This window comes from Vulpes vulpes, chromosome 16 (genome assembly GCF_048418805.1).
Source record: "Vulpes vulpes isolate BD-2025 chromosome 16, VulVul3, whole genome shotgun sequence".
Taxonomy (NCBI): domain Eukaryota; kingdom Metazoa; phylum Chordata; class Mammalia; order Carnivora; family Canidae; genus Vulpes; species Vulpes vulpes.
The window spans coordinates 42,653,223-42,671,683 of NC_132795.1; the positions used below are offsets into that span (position 1 = coordinate 42,653,223).

Here is an 18,461-nt window from a genome sequence, read left to right on the forward strand (position 1 = left end):
CCCAGGGCGCGATCCTGGAGATCCGTGATCGAATCCCATGTCGGGCTCCTGGTGCATGGAGCCTGCTTCTCCCTCTGCCTGTGTCTCTGCCTCTGTGTGTGTGTGTGTGTGTGTGTGTGTGTGTGTGTGTGTGTGACTATCATAAAAAAAAACTACATGAGAAATAAGGACAGTGATGTGAACAGAGAGTGGAGAAGACAAAGCAAAGGAAGGGTACAGGATGAGTTAACAGCTGCAGGCTTGGGTGACTGTGGGGGATCTTGGTTTTTATTTATTTATTTGAGAGAGAGAGCATGAGTGACAGGGGGAGAGGGGAGGTGCAGAGGGTGAGGGAGAAGTAGGCTCCCCGCTGAGCAGAGAGCTGGACATGGTGCTCGATCCCAGGACCCTGAGATCATGACCTGAGCTGAAGGCAGACACTTAACTGACTGAGCCACCCAGGAACCCCAGGGAATGCTGAGTACTAACAGATAAGATGCTTGTTGGATATCCAGTGACTCCTAGGTCATTAGAACCATATGCCTGGGGTTCAGGAGAACTATCGAAGATTAAAATACAGGCTTAGGAATCTTTGACATGTAGGTCTGAATATAACTACCCAGGGAGATTGCACAGAGAGGGAAATAAAAGGGGGCATATAAATTCTAGAAAGCACTAACCACGAAATACTACACCCTAAGTAGGACCACAGGTGAGGATTGGAGTTGGTGGAGAAGTAGATGAGGAACAAAGAGAAGGCCAAATGTGGATAACACATTTCAGAATTTTTACAAAGCACCACTCAGGGTACAATCTCCAAGAGAACATGTAATGTCCAAGGTGTCAGGAGCGAGTGATGTTGGGTATACATACACGTGTGCTTCTTATGTGCCAAAGAAGTAGACAGGTTCGTCCAAGGGCTTTAAATCTTGCTTGTAAATTGGCTGTATGAGTCCTTTTATGTCACCACAGCCATTCCTACATGTACATACAAGGTATTTCACTAAGACCTGAAAACACAGCAAAAGCATTTGAGCCATACAGCATCTTGCAACCAATTTGAAGGACTTTGCCACTGTTTCAATCTGTAGTTCTGGTCTCCCGTGAGCCCATCCCATGTCGCCCTCAAGTTCACAATGGTAGAAAAGTCTATTTGAGATAGTATGTTTCCGGAGCATGTGAGCTCCGAGGAAGAAACTGGAATTTTGGATGAATGAGCTCTGTTGAAGTCCATTCTAGAAATGGCTAAGCTGACTAAGTGTGTCTTGCATGGGTGCCAAGAAGAAATTAAATGCAAAAGGGAGAGAACAGAAATATCACTGTGTTGTTTCTATTTATTCAATATATTTGTTTTTAATCTTTAGTAGCTTTTATGCCAGGCCCTGGTGCAATGCTGGGCAAGATCTGCAACAGATACAGCAGTAAATAGAACAGACAAATATCTGTGCCTTCAAGGAGCTTTCATTCCAATGGGGAAAGGGGGGAAACCACAATAAACAAAGCAAATAAGTTAAATATATGATATGGAGTTGGTGAAAAGCGTCTGGAAAAAAAATAAAGTAGGGAAGGGGTATCGAAGTTCTTTGGGGGGAGAAAATACCATATTAATTAGGCTAGTCAGTGGGGGCCTCCCTGAGAAAGTAGCATTCGAATTGAGGCCTAAAATTAAGAGATTAGGCCATGGAGATACTGAGTAAAGAGTGTTTCAGGCAAAGGAAAAAGCAAAATATATGAGGGAGGCAAGCCCCTGGCATCCTCTTAGAACAGCAAGAAGACCAATGTGGCTGGAGACAAACAAGAGGAAAGTGGTGAGAAATGGTATCAGAGAGATAATGGAGGAGGAGGACACAGTAGAACCTGGGCTGATGCAAGGATTGTGTTGAGTGATTTTGAAAAGGAAAAGTGGATTCTGGAGTTCATGGAAAGAAGGTACCTTAAAATTTTCAAGAATAACATATTATTTTCCTATCAGTCAACCCTTTCTTTTTGAAGGTGGTGCTTCTGCCAGTGACTTCCCTGATCCTCTGGGTTTCACCATAGGAATCCTTCCTTCTCAAAGACTAGAGAACTTGACTGCATTTCTCTGAGATGTCGCATCTTCAGATGATCCACTGAAGGCAGTGTCTGTGCCTTCCAGAACGCTCAGTAGTAAGAACAACGTGAAAATTTGAAAGGACCTTTCCCAGAGCTCAGGGAGAGAATAATGCACTGAAATCACATTCTGTGTTGGTAACAAAATGTCACTAGAAAAAGATAAAGCTTTCCCCTGAGAGTTTTTAAGATATTTCAAGACCTTCACTTCCTTGCATATTTATATGACCCAATAAATATCATCTCCTAAACAGAATATAGTTCTTTGGATAAAGAAAGAGGAAAAAACACCAAAGGAAATAAGCCACCTGTGGATCTTGTGGTACCATCCACATCATGGGGGCACACTTTCTTGGATATTCCTGAAGCAGTCTTTTCAACTGGGGTTTATGTATTACTCTAGTTCACAGAAGGAATAAAGAATGAGGACAGCTAGGGACACCAGGGTGGCTCAGTGGGTTAAGTGCCCAACTCATGATTTTGGCTCAAATCAAGATCTTGGGGTAATGGGATTGAACCCCACATGGGGCTCTGTGTTCATGGGGGAGTCTACTGGAAATTCTCTCTCTTTTTCACTTCTCCTCCTCTCTCTCCAATAAATACATCTTTTAAAAAAAAAGAAAAGAAAAGAAAAGAAAAAGAAAAAAAGAAAAGAAAAGAAAAGAAAGAAAAGAAAAGAAAGAAAAGAAAAGAAAAGAAAAGAAAAGAAAAGAAAAGAAAAGAAAAGAAAAGAAAAGAAAAGAAAAGAAAAGAAATGAGGACGGGTAGGTAAAAAGGATTTCTCACCACTAACTCAATGGTAGCCTTTCCTATTGGAACCGTTGTATGATTTCCACAGTATGTGGCCACAGGTCTGAAAACACGGGCTTTCATCCTGACTATGCTGTTAACTGGCTCTTTACTACTTAAAGTAAATACAGTCTACCATTTACTGGAACTTTGTTTTCTTACCCAAACAGTAAGCAGTCGGACGGACAACAACAACAAAAATGAACTGCCATGGAAAGAGCTGAGTCCAGGTTATCTAACAAGTTCTTTACTCAGTAATTTATTAGGATTATTTTCCCTAGAGATTTTTTTTTTAAGATTTTATTTATTTATTTGAGAGAGGGAAAGAGAGAGTGCTCCAGCCTGGAGCAGGGGGAGGGGCAGAGGGAGAAGCAGATTCCTGGCTGGGCAGGGAAGGGGGGCCCTCAGGCTCTGGCTTGATCCCAGGACCCCCCCACTCCCCCAATCAGGACCTAAGCAGAAGGCAAACGCTTAAGTGACTGAGCCACCTGGACGCCCTGGAGATGTTCATTACACGGTATTGTACCCCTCTGCCGCTTTTTGTTTCCATAGACACTACAGCCTGACCACAGTACTTTTTCCCATTGAGCCCCAGGAATGGTCTGAATTAATTAATTAATTAATCAATTTATTTATTTGCTTGTTTATTATTTTGCATCGTGCCTCAGGCCATCATGATCAAATAATTGGAGCTGGCGTTGAAGTTGAAAACAATCTATCTTATCAGGGCAACGATTATCTGGAAGGCAACAGTCCCTAGTATCCCTGAGAAGAGCTCTCACACCCCATCCGCCAATCTCTCCCACCCCTAAAGGGTTCTAACCTGTCCTCAGTTCCACCAGCGTAAAATAGTTGCTGGCACCCTGGGCATAACCAAAATGGATCAATTAGCTTTTCAGTTAAAGAAGGTGAGAAAAAACAGAATTCATTTCCCTTCCTTATTAAGCCCACTTCCATCCTAAGAGGAGAGCCTTCTGTAAAAGAAAAACTCAGACAGGCAACAAGTGTCGAAATCCATGACTTCTTGATCTGTGTACTCCCACACACTCACTTTCTTCCTACCCAAACCTACAGCAGCTTAGATCAAAAAGTCCGTGTTTATTTCAGTTCCAATGAGAAGTCCTAACAATGTTATTAAATAACTGGGATGAATTTTAATTTGATGACAGCTTGTGACCCAAAAATTGCTGTTTAAAATTAAAATGCATTCAAAATGAAACTGGCAAGACAACCACAATATTAAACTTGCAATCTGCTGTGAAAAAACACCTATCAAAAGCACTATATTAAATATAAAGATAATTAATTTCCATATAGCCTCTTGCAGTTGAAATCTGAAAATGATGGCCCATGAATGCATTGCCCTATTAATTTAAAATTGAATATATATATTTTTTCAAATTAGGAAGTCAGAGTAGAGACGGATTGGTTTGTCTTTAGTAATATACCCTTCGGCAGAGCTCCAGGTATAATCTAGGGCTACAGACTTCTGGCTTTCTTCTTTGATGAACAAAAGTCCTCTATTTTCTTCATCCCAAATGTTCACCTACAATAAATTTAGAAATGGTTTCCACCTGCTTAATTTTAAGTTTATTTATAACTTTTAAGCTATAATTAAGGTATATTAAATGGAATCTTTAGAATCTCTTATATGCTAGCTTTAAAAAATAACTACACTGACATTTTTGATAGATCAGCTAAATCGTCCCTAAACTTGGTTAAGAATCGGGGCTTTAAAAAAAATTTTTTTTGGGGGGGGCAATGGATGTTTGCATCAGTGCTAGTGTTATACATAATAACATAAATAAAACTCAACCCAATGTGTATTTTTTTTCATCTCAAATTTCAACATTTAAAAAACTATGGGGTCATAAAATGATGCATTACAGCTGTTTGCAAACAATTTAATGGCCAAGTCATAGCTATTTGCTAGTTTTCAAAAGGTGCCAAAGAACCATTAAAAATTTCACAATGAAACATCATAATTATAACAATTAACATGTGCACTTAATCACAGCCTTAATGTTCCCATGCGTTACTTGTTCTAGGTTCACCATAACATTAAAATAGCACGGGCTGGGGAAAAAAAAAAGTACCATATTTCACTCTCACTATTGCACACATAGGAAAGGAACTCACCCACTCCTTTTGCAGAGAGACCACAGGAATGGTTATGTTGCAGCCATTATTTTTAGTTATCATCCCTGGGACATAACACACGCTCGGTAAATGTAATAGCCGAAGGAATGAACGACTGTGACTGTGTGTGATCGGGTGACAAGCGCACGGGGGTAAAGTCTCGGAGGCTGCAGGACCCCTGGGCGGACAAGGGCTGTCGCAGTAGGGCGCCTCGAACCTCCCTGCCATACCCTACGTTGGTGCACGCGTGTCTGAAAAGGAGAAAGGGCTCAGTCCGAGCCCTTGCATCGCTCAGGCGCTGCCTGTATCCCAAAGGCAGGATGTGTAGGGAGGCTGCGTGGGAGATGCCCCAGGTCCTCGCTAGGGCTGCTGGCTCCGTTCGTATCGAGCCGGTTTCTGTCGGGGCGCAGGGTCCCCGTCCGCCTCGGCCCGGGCTCCCCAGCCCGGCCCCAGAGCCCTGCGCTGCCGGCCGCCAGGCCCCTGCCCGGGTCGCCGGCCGCGATGCTGGGAGAGAGGAGGGGGTCCGGATTCCAAGCCTGCCTTCCTTTCATTGGCTTCGAGCACCCGAGGGCAGGAGCAGGGGCCAGAGGAGCCCCGAGCCGCACCGTTAGGGCGAACCCGGGATTTGGCCCTCCTGGGCGGGGACGAGGTCCTGCAGGTGGCAGCCCCCGGGGGTGGGGGTGGGGCGCCACCTGGGTGGCAGGTGGCTCCGGCCGCAGGTCCCGGGGTGCACCCGGAGGGGCTGTGCGTGGACGGCGAGGACCGGCAAGCGCCCCGCGTGCACCCGGCGGCGTCCGCGATCCCCGTCGCAGGCGCGGAGCCTCGAACGCCGCGTCCAGCTCAAGTTTTCGGCCTGTCTTCCAACAGGTGCACCGGCGCCCCCCGCCCGCCGCGGCCCCGGGCACGGCCCGCCGCCCCGAGCGCCCCCGCCCGCCCCCCGCCGGCCTGCCCGGGGCGCCCCGCCCGCCCTTACCTGCGGCGTGCAGCCGGAGCAGCAGGCACAGCGCGGGGACGCCGACCGCCGGCCGCATCGCGCCCGCCCGGCCGCCTCGCCGAGGGGCTGCAGCCCGGGCCCGCTGGCCGTGGGGGCGCTCGGGGCGGCGGCAGGACGCGCGCGGGGACGCGGGACCGGGAGGCGGCGGCGGCGGCGGCGGCGGCGGCGGCGGCGGCGGCGGCGGCGGCGGCGGCGGGGGCGGAGCCGGGCGGGGGCCGGGCGCTCGGAGGCGGCGGCTGCCCGGCCTCAGGCACGCCCGCAGCGGGGCGGGGGAGGGGGGCGGAGAGAGCGGGGAGGGGAGAGGAGGGAGGGGGGGACGGGGAGAGGGGGGGAGGGGAGGGAGGGCGAGGGGCGGGGGGAGAGCCGGGAGGGGGGAGAGAGGGCGGGGGGGAGAGAGGGCGGGGGGCACTCGCGCGCCGGCCCCCGGAGCCCCCCCGCCATCCCCGAGCCCCCCCCGCCGCCCGCGGAGCCCCCCCCCAGGCCATCCCCGGAGACCCCGCCCCCGGACCCTCTCGCCGCCCCTAGAGCTCTCCCCGCCCTCGAAGGCCCTGGAGACCCCCCCTTCCCGGAGCCCCCGCAGCCCCCCGCTCCTGGAACCCCCCCTCGGAGACCCCCTTCCCGGAGCTCCCGCACCCCACCCCCCGCTCCCGGAGCCCCCCCCGCTCCCGGAGGCCCCCCCCCCGCCCCTGGAGCTCCACCCCGCGCCCCTGGAGCCCCCTCGCCCCTGGAGGCCCCCGCCCCAGAGCCCCCGCCCCGTTCACGGCGCCCCCGCCCCCCGCTCCCGGAGGCCCCCCCGCTCCCGGAGGCCCCCCCGCTCCCGGAGGCCCCCCCGCAGCACCCCCCGGAGCCCCGCCCCCGCGGCACCCCCCCTGGAGCCCCCCGCCCCCGGAGGCCCCCCGCAGCACCCCCCCTGGAGCCCCCCGCCCCCGGAGCCCCGCCCCCCGCTCCCGGAGCCCCCGCCGCCCCCGCCGCCCGCCGCGCCTACTGAGCATGCCCGGCGCCGGCCCCCGCGCCGCCCGGAGCTTCGAGGAGCGGGTCGGCCTCCCGGGTCCCGGCGGGACCGCGGGCCGTCTGTCCAGCGGGTGCGGGTCAGCGGCGGTCGGTCGGCGACCCAGGCCGCGAGGGGAGGCGCGGATGCGGGGCTGAGGACCTCCGCGTGCCCGGGCCGCCTGCAGGGCGGGTGTCGGCGCCCCCCCCACCCCGGGGGCCCAGCCTGCTGCACCGTCCCTGGCTTGGCCGCGCCCCCCTGGGCACCTGCTCAGCATCTCCCGGCGGGTGGGCGGGGGGGGGGGGGCTTCTTCCTACCAACTTCCCCCTTTAGCTTCCTCGGCCTGGCTGCCCCTCCCCCCGCACCTGCTCAGCATCCCCCCCCCCCCCCCCGGCGGGAGGGGGGGGCTTCTTCCTACCAACTCCCCCTTCTAGCTTCCTCGGCCTCTCCCCCCGGCTCAGCCCAGGGCTCCACTGTCCCCGACTCAGGCCCAAAGGCGGGGAGCCTAGGACGGACCAGGTGAGGCCAGCGGGGTTCATCCGCGTCATGGGCGAGATGCGCTCAGTCTCCATTTCACCTTCCCGGGGGTGCGAGGTGCAAGAGTCGGCCCTGGGCCCGGGCCCCTGGGGGGCAGCTCTGGGTCTGTAGGTAGAGCAGGGCGGGCAGCGTGTGACAGGGCCCAGCCCGTGCGGAGCTCTGAGGTGTGGACATCCTTCTCTAGGCCCCGGCTAAGGCCTGCTGCTCCGCACAGTCCCAGGGGCACGGCCCTTGCTGCTGTGACTTCTTGGGATGCCTTCGCCCGTGCACGTGCATCACAGCACCCTCAGGCTGACAAAGGTCCAACCTTGTTCTCACCTTCCCGGAAAGCCCTGACCCAACCTCAGATTATGATGATTCTCCTTCCACACACGAATATGTGCACGATGCTCTCGCTGAGCACGCATCACTTGGCCCCGGGTAGTGCTGCAGCCTGGGGGGCTCCAGAGGCCCTTCTGCCCCTTTGCAGCACTTCACTGGGATAAGGGCTCCTAGGCCGAGTGAATTGAACTGCGTCCCTTCCTCAGTGCTTTCTTCCTCCATCCCGAGTTGGGACAATTGATGGGAAATAGGTACCCATAGAGCTTAAATTAGGCAAGATCTCATAAGATCTGACGGGCCCAGCCGTATCATTTCCTTTATAATTTATTTCATCTCCAGCGCTGAGAGACAAAGCCAGGAACTGCATTGAAACAGGTCGGAGAAGGGAAGGATGATATATATTTTTAATATTAGATAGGCCTCTGATGCCGAAAATAGAAATATATGCGGCTTCATTTCCCCACCCCTTGACGTGGGTGTGCAACCAGTTTTGTGGCCCTAGGGTGTCACCCCAAAACCACCCTAAGCTGCAACCTCTTCCCCTACTTGGGATTCACTTTGCCCTGGTCTCCTTTTCCCATAGTGTATATCACTTTCTAACATGTCCAAACAATTACTTAAATCTGTCATATAGTGGCTGTTTCTCTACCCTGTTCCCACTCCCTGCAGTGGAATCTGACCGAAAATGGCAGAAATCTTTGGCGATTTCATCCACTGATGTATCACGACTGATGAGAATGCCTCTCACAAAATAGGTGCTCAAAAGTTAATTAGGTCACTAATTAATTAAAAGCAACTGGTTGATAAAGTTCAATACTGACCATTAGCCCGGCTCTTTGGAATTCATACCAAATAGATATTTGAGATAATTTATTTAGCTGTGCTAACAGCTTACAGTAGTAACCCTTCTCCTCTAACATGTGATACTAGAGTCGCTGTAAAGAGTTAGAGAAGGTGATGGTAGCCCACTTACAATGAGAGTGTGCTTCTTTTATTTTCTTCCTTCCAAAAAACAAAACAAAACAAAACAAAAAAAACAAACCCAAAACAAAAAATGAGTTTCCAAATTTGCACAGATCTCCAAGAAGAAAGTGCAACTATGGTAATGAAATAATGCTGCAATTATGTCCTGAGTCCCTCACTCTCTTACAGATAATTCCAACATTTGGGGGCGGGGGAGGGGGGAAGAGCATTTAAAGTTTCAAATAATACAATTGGCTGTGACTTTGCCAACAAGCAGTCATTTTGCCCAGGGGTACAGGTAGTTGAATTATTAAAACTGTGCTGTGAAAATCCCCTTAACAGCAAAATTTTCCAATTTCCAATTTGACTAAATATACTACGAAAATAGTTCAGCACAGTAAAAATAACCTCAAGTGAGCTATAATTTTGGTGACTGGACATTCATTATTAATTGAGAAGGATGAACGAGTAAGAAAAATTCCTATTTCTTGATGAGTCGATCTAATCTACTCCTAATGGATTTGATCCCATGACATGTGAAGTCAAAGGACAATAAGTGAATTAGCCAATTAGTTAAAAAGTCAACCCTTAACTCTGAGAAATATTCCCTGGGAGTCCATAGATACTGCTCTCCTTTGACTCTGTGATCTAACACTAGTGAAGGCGATTTTGGTGTTCTAGAGAAGAAGTTCAGTTAAAACACTGCACCGAAGTCTTAAAAATTAGCTCCAATTCAGAGAGGGATGTAAATTAATATGGGAGTGCCATCGAAATTAGTTCAGGCCCATAGAGCTGTGTCCTAAAGGAAATAATTCACATTTTGAAAAATAAATGGGAAATTAGTAACACACGGACTTTTCTTCCTTGGTAAATGTATAATCTCGGTTTCTGAAGACCTGAGATTCGGGGAGAATTTATACAGAAGAGAAAGGCTTCTCGAAGCTTTTCCTCAAAACAAATGGAACTGTTTTGAGCTTCCACATTGACTTGTCTATAAATGGATGATGATCATTCCTGCTGGCCATCTTTCCTTAGAACCTGTTATTAATATAGAGAAATTAGGTCTACTGGCTGTTGGTTTCCTACTTAAGTTATTCAGATTGCTATTCTTATGAAATGTAATGATATCAAACATCAACTGAATGTTTCCTAAGTGACAAGCTCTATTCTAAGCATATTGGATGCCCCATTTCAACTTTAGACTATCCCTACAAGGAGGCATTGCCATCACCTCACTTTAGAGATGAGACAGTTTGAGGCAAAGGGAAGGAACTTGCTCAAAACCAAGCAGTAAGTGAGCAACCAGAAGGTGAGTTGGTAAAGGATCAGATAACTGGATCCCAAACCACTATGATGTATTGCTTTGTATATAACAAGTATATATTGTGTCAATCGTAGGTGGCTCAGTAGAATTAGATCAGGGCCGGGACAGGAGCTCCTGACTCTAGATCTGGCCTGTAAAGCTTGTGGTGAGAAACAGCCCTAGGAGACTGTCCCCAAGAGGGTGGAACCTTGCTCGTGGCAGTGGACTCTAGGATCTAGGCTCTAGTGAACAAAGACAAGTGGCAAGAACAAAGATAAATGGCAAGAGAAATCATGCTTAGGAGAACCATGATAGATTCTTAAATAGATTAGAATAGGGGAAATGATCTCTTCCAGGGAGGGTGACAGCAGAGGTCGGGGTGTGTAGCAGGTAAGACACTGAGGGAAGGGTAGTGAACGGGCTGAGTCTACCTAGGTAGGTAGGTTCCAGCTACTGTACAGGTAGAGAGAGGCCTGGGGATCGTGTGAGCCCGTGGAAGAGACACGGCCTAGTGAAATGGGTTCGAGGAACTTCTGAACGTGTACAGGAACAACAGGGGATAGAGATCAACAAGCTATTGAGATTTGGGATGTGTTTTCCCCACCCCATCATTTACAGTCACTTTATCAATCCCAGAGTCTTTCTTCCTTTTGTCTGACAGATGTCTATGTATCAGAGAGAAAAAAGAAGAGTTTGTTTCTGCACAGTAAAGAATTGATGTGAATTAAGCTATATTCAGCATGAAATTGGAAATTCATAGGTGAAGGTACCATGTTCAAGTGTCTGGGTTTGTCATAAATTTTTAAAAATATTCTCTCCACCATAACAGAGTGAAACAGTAGACCCTTCTATATGAACAGTCAGTGAGGAAAGCAGTGAAATAATGGAAGGGCACTGAGAATGGGAAGGAAAAGCAGTAAAATTTGCAAACTGTACATTATCATATTGAACTCTTCCAAGAGCTCTGGGGGGTATTATTCCCCTTTTGTGATGAAGGAAGAAACTGAAACTCAGGCTAGTAATTTGCCCATGGCCACTTTGTTGGTAAGTGGTGAAGCTGGGATTAGAACTCTAGAGTCCTAGCAATGGGGGGCTGACAACTATGCTGCCCTGCCTCCCTAATTAATGAAAACACTTACTTCATGGCCTAAGTGGAAAAGCGTAGTATTTTCAACCCAAGAAACAGACTTCCAGATTGATTGATGACAATTAAAATTTACAACCTAACACGGCTTTAGGATATATCTATTTGACGTGTTTGATACACACATGGACACACACACAGAGACGTGTATTCTAGAAAAGAAAATTAGGTACCCAAAATGAGATATGTATTTTTTGATACATGTGTGAACTATGCTAGCCTAGTAAAATATAAAATAACAGAGATCTTTCTAGCATATGGGTACCTATGGATTCTGCTATGGGTTCATCATTAAAATTTTATTCAAAATGAAGTATGAACTTTCCTTGGAGCTAGCACTTGGTACCAATGTGTCGAATTGTCATCTTTCCCTTCTTTCCCTCTGGCACTGCAAAGGTCAGATTCATCCAGGATGTTGGCAATAGATTTACAAACTGCTGACTCTCCCACATTAGCTCTTTTGTCCATCCCAAGACACTAATTAGGCTGCACTTACACCATCCATCATCCTGAGCAGCGCCCAGATGTGAGTCCTCTATTATGGCTTACCCTAGCTACTTGGGGCCAGTCAAACACATTTTCTGTAGTGCTTGGTCATTGTTTTGGGTTTCCTTGAAGGAGGCGGCCACTTTGGAACAACTCATTTACCCAATGGCCCCAAATCCTAAGAGTATCCTGGCTTGATTAGATCATTCAATCCCAGTTCACTCTGATCCATTGTTTTCTCACATAACTATAAGATGATGATGTAAAAGAACATCTCCCAGATATGGGACTTCATGCCTATACCACTGAAACCTCACTCTGAAACCCAGAACCATGCTCCAGTGCTTCTCTCTATCTTATACTTCATTCTTCTTCTCATTCTTGCTGCTGCATGTCTACAGTGTTGGGAAGGGGCTGATTTATCAGTCCATGGCTTGATTTTTGAGAAACATTTTTAGATTAAAATATTCCTTTGTGAAAGACCTTTACAACAGGAAGGGACAGTTAGATGAAATCTTATTAAAAATGTTCAGACTGTAACACGGCCATTAGTGTTTCCTGATAACTAAGCAGTCATCTGTCTGTGGCCATAATTTTGCCTCATTCATCAGAATCCATGTATGCTGGGGCAACACTAGTGTCTTTATTCGTTGAGTATACCAGGAAAAATCATCTGAAACCCAGTTACAATGTGACACGCTATGTCATATATATTCCAAAAACACTGACATAATCTGCTGACCTTTCACTGACACAGCCTTTAATTTCACTTAATTAAACAAATATATATTGAGTGCCCATGATGAGCCAGGAAGTATTTTTAATACTTGGTATATATACATCGCTGAACAAAATAGATACAAATTCCTGCCCTTGAAGAGCTTACATTCTAGGAGGAAGAAATATACGTCTAGCAATAAATATAATAAGTAAATTACGTAGTATGGTGGAAGGTGATAACTGCTATGGGAAAATGTAAAAGTAGGCCAAAGTACGGAGAGTTTGGGGAGTAGGGGTCAAGGAGAGGATGTGAGTGCAAGAAGTTTACCGAATAAAATAGGTTCTTTAAGAAAAGCCATGTGGACAATGTGAGCACTGAGCAGAAACCAGGGATTGGTAAAGGAGTTATCAAAGCAGATACCTGCGTAAAAAAATTTCCAGGAGGGGGGAGTAGCTACAGCAAAGGCTTTCACAGTAGAAATCTTAACCAATCTGAAAAGCTGTACTGTGTCAGGGATATTTTGCAGCATATCTTTAAATATATTAAGTGTGTAAGGAGAAATACAGTCAGAAAAAAATGCCAAATTAGACTGAATAAATAATTCTCTACCAGAGCTTTTTATTAATTCGAGTTGCACTGATTTTAAATTACAGTAATACAACTGTGCAAATAACAGAGCTATTTGGCTCAGAGATTTTAACTGCCTGAGGCTGACTGATAGAGCAACTAAGAATTCTACTCTTTTTTTTTTTCATGTTTTTTTGGTAAATATCTTGTTAATTAGGTCAAATAAACACCTTGTTAATTTAGAAATTTGGTTGCATAGTTTGATACTTTAGTCATCTTAGGAACTTAGAGGAAAGCATTGTGAACTGCCTTTATACTAAACTACTAAAGAAAAATAAAAATAAAGTCAATCCAATGTATTATGGATGAGAAATTCAAGCAGGAAAAGAAGGGAAAAAAATACCCTAGCAAGCATTTTTGTGTTCTCAGCTGCCTGCTTGGCAAATGGCATCAAAATATTCAGGTTAGGTATTGTCCAAATGCTGGAGAGTAAAGATTTCACAAATTCTCTATTTCTTAGAATAGCTTAAGCCATAATTTTGCCTTTTTATTACTTGAGGTTGGTATAGAAAGTGACCTCATTTTGCATTTTAGTAAAACTCATTTTTCATTCAATTCTATGTGATAAACACCCACCAAAATACTACGTTGTTACTAATACAAATGGAGAGGAAAATATAAACCATCCCTCTTGCAAGAGTCATCTAGATTTTGCATCTCAGAAATACTCTACTTTAGGAAAAAAAGGTAAGCAACTAGTCTAGATTTTGGCTGCAGGCCTTAAATTAAAATCATATTTTGTATTAGGCCTATGCCAGAAGTGAAGATCACAAAGATTGGAAAACCTACACCTTTCAAACCAAATTCGTTTACAAATTTGGAAACAAAATAAACTTTAACCACCTTTGAATCAGCCATAGACATAATTCGGCAGCAGTCCAACGTCCCCTCGCTTCTTCTAGGAAGTGAGCAAAAACAGGCATGATAGTTCTGAAGTCTTCCTTCATCCAAATTAATTGTCCTCTGGCTGAGGCTGAACCTGTTAAATTACAAAAGGGCTAACATCCATTGCACAGCAGACAAAACAGGAAAGGCAACAAAACGTGCCCACAGATCCTATTAACTGGTGGTAACCATGGTCAACATTTTGTAGAGTGTGTACTCTACCCTCACCTTGGGAATGCATGTATTTATCACCGTTGTTCATTTTAACATAATTTTTTTACATCCCTGGGATCATACTGTGGATCTGGAAGGTTTTCTTCACCTAATATGACAGTGGCAACTTATTTCTATGTCAGTATTGTCAATGTGACGTAGCATTGCATTCCAGCATTCTATTTTTGACTTAGTTTCTGGGGCTCTTCCTCAATTAAAGTAGACTGCTATTGGGGAACAAGAAAAGACATTCGAATGATGTTCAGCTACCCTCTAAAACATCTGAAAACACGTCCGGGAGAATGAAAGGTCTATCTCTCACATGCCTGTTCTGGTACGGACGAAATCATTGACCCATAAAAAGAAGAAATTTCAAAGTGTCAAAACCAGGTGTCAGAAATGGGACATCAGGGATTCTGAGTCACACCTCAACCTGTAGCCAATTAGGAAGAACTTAAATGTGTACATTCCAGTTAGAGCTCCTGCCTTTCCTAAGAATGGTGTCTAAAAGTAGAAGGCAAATGAGAAGACTTTGTTCCCTTTTTTCACCATCCCTGGATCGCTCAGTTGACCAACTCTGAAATTATCATCACAAGAAATACCAGTGGGTAAGAAAAAAAGACTGTAAAGTGAACTGTATACATAAGAGTTATAGGTAATTGTGGTATCTCCTTTCTTTTTAAAAATTACTTTTCTTTGCCTCTGATCTCTTTTTATTAAGAACAAACCAAAAGCCTTAACGATACAGCTGTCCTCTCCTGTCCCTCCTCGGGTGTAATGACCATTACGATGTTTATGGTGTATCATTCCTCACCGTGTTTTCAAACTTGATTGCAGGTGTCCATAAACAACATGCAGTATTTTTTTTTAATTTCAAAATGTATTAACTGCATTATATCCCATAGAACTAAATTGTCTCCACTTTTTCCTCCATTACAGTTTAAAAAAAAATTAATACATCCTTGTGCATGTTTTCCAAGCACGTTTACCTTCGTTTCTCCGAGGCATCTGCATCAAAGTTGTATTGCTCACTCATAGGCCATGACCATCTTTACCTCAACTTCAGGCCACTGGATCGCTCCTCATGGGACTGGTACCAATTTACATTCTTACTAGCAATGGATAAAAATACCAGTTTTCTTACAGATCCACACATAAGTTTCAGACTTATTATTTTTCCAAATCAACGCCTATGAAATGGCATCTCATTCTTAAAACTTGTCTTTGCCCGACTACAACGAAGAGCATGTGTAAAAATGTTGAATGGACAACAGTGCTCCCTATTCTGTATGTGGCCTTTTTATAGCCTTTGCCTATTTCTCTTTTACAAATTGATATTTAGAAGTTCTCCGTATATCCTAGAGTTTAGATAATAAGCATTTGGGTTTTATTGTGCTGCAAAAATCTTCTGTCATCGTATGGTTTTCCTTTTCATTTTCATGGTATGCTCTGATAGGTAGCTCTTCACTTTAATGTAGTCATACTTAATAATCAGTCAATCAGGTTAGAGGTTTATCAATTTTATTAATCCTTTTCACAAAACAGAATTTTTGTTTCATTGATTTTTCTTTCTTTGTTTTTAATTTCAAAGATTTCTGCTCTTGTCTTTATCCTCTTTCCTGCTTGCTTTGGATTTAATTTATTCCCTTTTTGCTACTTTCTTTGTGAAAACTTTTTTTAGTATAAGCATGTAATGCTCTCATTGATCACTCTTTTAGTGTTTTTCACCCGTTTTCTTATTTGTATTTTTGTTTTCACTCAATTCAAATTAATCTCAAATTTCTTTTTTTTTTTAAGATTTTATTTATTTATTCATGAGAGACACACAGAGAGAGGCAGAGACACAGGCAGAGGGAGAAGCAGGCTTCATGCAGGGAGCCCGACGTGGAACTTGATCCCAGGATCCCGGGATCACAACCTGAGCCAAAGGCAGAGGCTTAACCACTGAGCCAGCCAGGCGTCCCTAATCTCAAATTTCTTACATAATTTTCTTTTCAACCCATTACATTATTTAGAAGTGTGTTGTTTAATTTGTAAATGTTTGCGGGATTTTCCAGATATTTTTACTATTATCTGAGTGAATTCCATTATGGTCTGAGAGTATATGCTACATGATTTGAAATATTTTGACTTTGTCAAAGACTTTTTATACCGAGAATATAGTTTATCATGGAGAACGTTCCATGAGTACTTGAAAAAAATTGCGCATTCTGCGTTGTACAGCATTCTAGAAATGTTAATCAGGTTAAGTTGGTTGCTCAGGTCTTCTGTATCCTTATTGATTTTCTTTTTTTGTCTCCTTGTTGTATTGATTACTGAGGGATGAGTATAGAATTCTCCAAGCATGTGTGTGGATTTTTGTATTTCTCCTCTGAGTTCAGTCAATTTTTGTTTCATGTATTGACAAGAGCTCTTGTTAGGTGCATGTAGGATTGTTATGTCTTGGTGAACTGATATTTTATCATTATGCAATACTTTCAAGAAACCGTTTCATCCTTAAAAAATTTCTTGTTCTGAAGTCTACTTTACTGATAGTAAAGCTGCTCCAACTCTTTTTTGATTAGCATTTATATAGTTTTATCTTTTGACCTTTTTATGTCTTTATTTTTAATGTGGGTTTCTTGTAGACAGTATATAGTCAGGTCTTTTTGTTTTGTTTAAATATAAGCTAACAATTTCTGTTTTGTTTGATTTGTTCAGAGCACTTTTATTTAATATAATTATTGATATGACTAGACTTGGCACTACGGTTTGGTTATTTGTTTCCTGTGTGTCTCCTCTTTTTATGTTCCTCTGTGCCTCTTTCCCTTCTTTCTTTTGGATTATTGGAATATTTTTAATATTCCATTTAAATTTATCTATTGCATTTTTGATGAATTTTCTTTGTATCATTTCTTTCTTTCTTTCTTTCTTTCTTTCTTTCTTTCTTTCTTTCTTTCTTCTTTCTTTCTTTCTTTCTTTCTTTCTTTCTTTCTTTCTTTCTTTCTTTTTTCTTTCTTTCTTCCTTTCTTTCTTTCTTTTTTTTTAGAGAGAAAGAGATGCATGGGGAGGAGGGGGCAGGGCAAAGGAAGAGAGAGAGAATCTTAAGCTGGCTCCACACCTAGCAGAGTCCCATGTGGGGCTTGATCTCATCACCCTGAGATCATGACCTGAGCCGAAATCAAATTTGGGGTGTGTAACCAAGCCACTCAGGCATCCCTCTTTAAATCATTTCTTTAGCGGTTGCTCTGGGGAGGAGAAATGTACTTAAATTCCCTTTCACAGTCTACTTACTCTGCCATTTTAAGTAAAACATAGATGATTTACAACCATATCATTTCCTTGAGCCTGCCTCTTCTGCTCAATCATACTTACTTTACATACATTAAAAACCCATCAGGCAACATGATAATTTTTGCTTTTAAACAGTCGTACATATTTTGAAGCTCTTAAAAATATAATAGTCTTTTACAGATATATGCCATGTCTCTTGCTCTTTCCTCAATCTTTTTTTTCCCCCAGTGGAAGTGTAATTGGTATACCAGAAAACTGCACATAGTCCATCTTCTATGTGAAGTGTCTGCATTTTCCAGTTTTCAAGACTTTTTTCCTTATTTTTGAGTTTAAACAGTGATGTGTCTTGCAATGGGTATTTGGTTTTGTTTTAGTTTACTCTGTTTGGCATAGTGAGCTTCTTGACTATATAAATTTACAGTTTTGCCTAAATTTGAGTAAATTTTAGCCACTATCTCTTAAGGTACCCTTTCTGTACCAGTATCTATCTCCTCTGCTTTTGTGACTCCAGTGATATAACTGTTAGTCCTTTTGATATTAACCCACATTTTTCTGAGGCTCTACTGATATTTTTCTCTTTTTTCTCTTTGTTCTTCAGGTTGTGTATCTATCATTTTATTGTTAATTTCACTGACTCTTTTGCCATCCATACAATTAAGCCTATCCAGTGAATTTTTTTTAAGATTTTATTTACTTACTCATGAGAGACCCAGAGAGAGAGGCAGAGACACAGGCAAAGGGAGAAGCAGACTCCCTGTGGGGAGCCTAATGCAGGACTTGATCCCAGGACCCTGGATCACACCTTGAACCTAAGGCAGACGCTCAAGCACTGAGCCACCCAGGTGCCCAGCCTATCCAGTGAATTATTACAAACATCATGCTATCCAGTTCTCAAATCTCCATTTGATTAATTTTTTATAGTTTCTTTTTCTTACCTAAGAACCCCTATCTTTCCACTCATTTCTGAAATGCTTAACTGTAGAGGAAATAGTAGCTGCCTTAAAGTCG

General features: G+C 44.5%; 1 protein-coding gene across 2 annotated transcripts in view; it reads right to left on the reverse strand.

Moving 5' to 3' along the window:
- The window catches only part of PTPRR (protein tyrosine phosphatase receptor type R), a 234,507-nt gene extending 228,382 nt beyond the window's left edge, over nt 1-6,125 (reverse strand). The window contains exon 1 of one of the 2 annotated variants that reach the window (XM_072741944.1): nt 5,972-6,125. In XM_072741944.1, the coding sequence (XP_072598045.1) occupies nt 5,972-6,029 (58 nt within the window). In that variant the 5' untranslated portion in view covers nt 6,030-6,125. Of the gene's footprint in view, nt 1-4,998; nt 5,250-5,971 lie in introns of those variants that run through there. The other variant, XM_072741945.1, reaches the window with a different exon arrangement.
- Nucleotides 6,126-18,461: the final 12,336 nt, after the last annotated feature.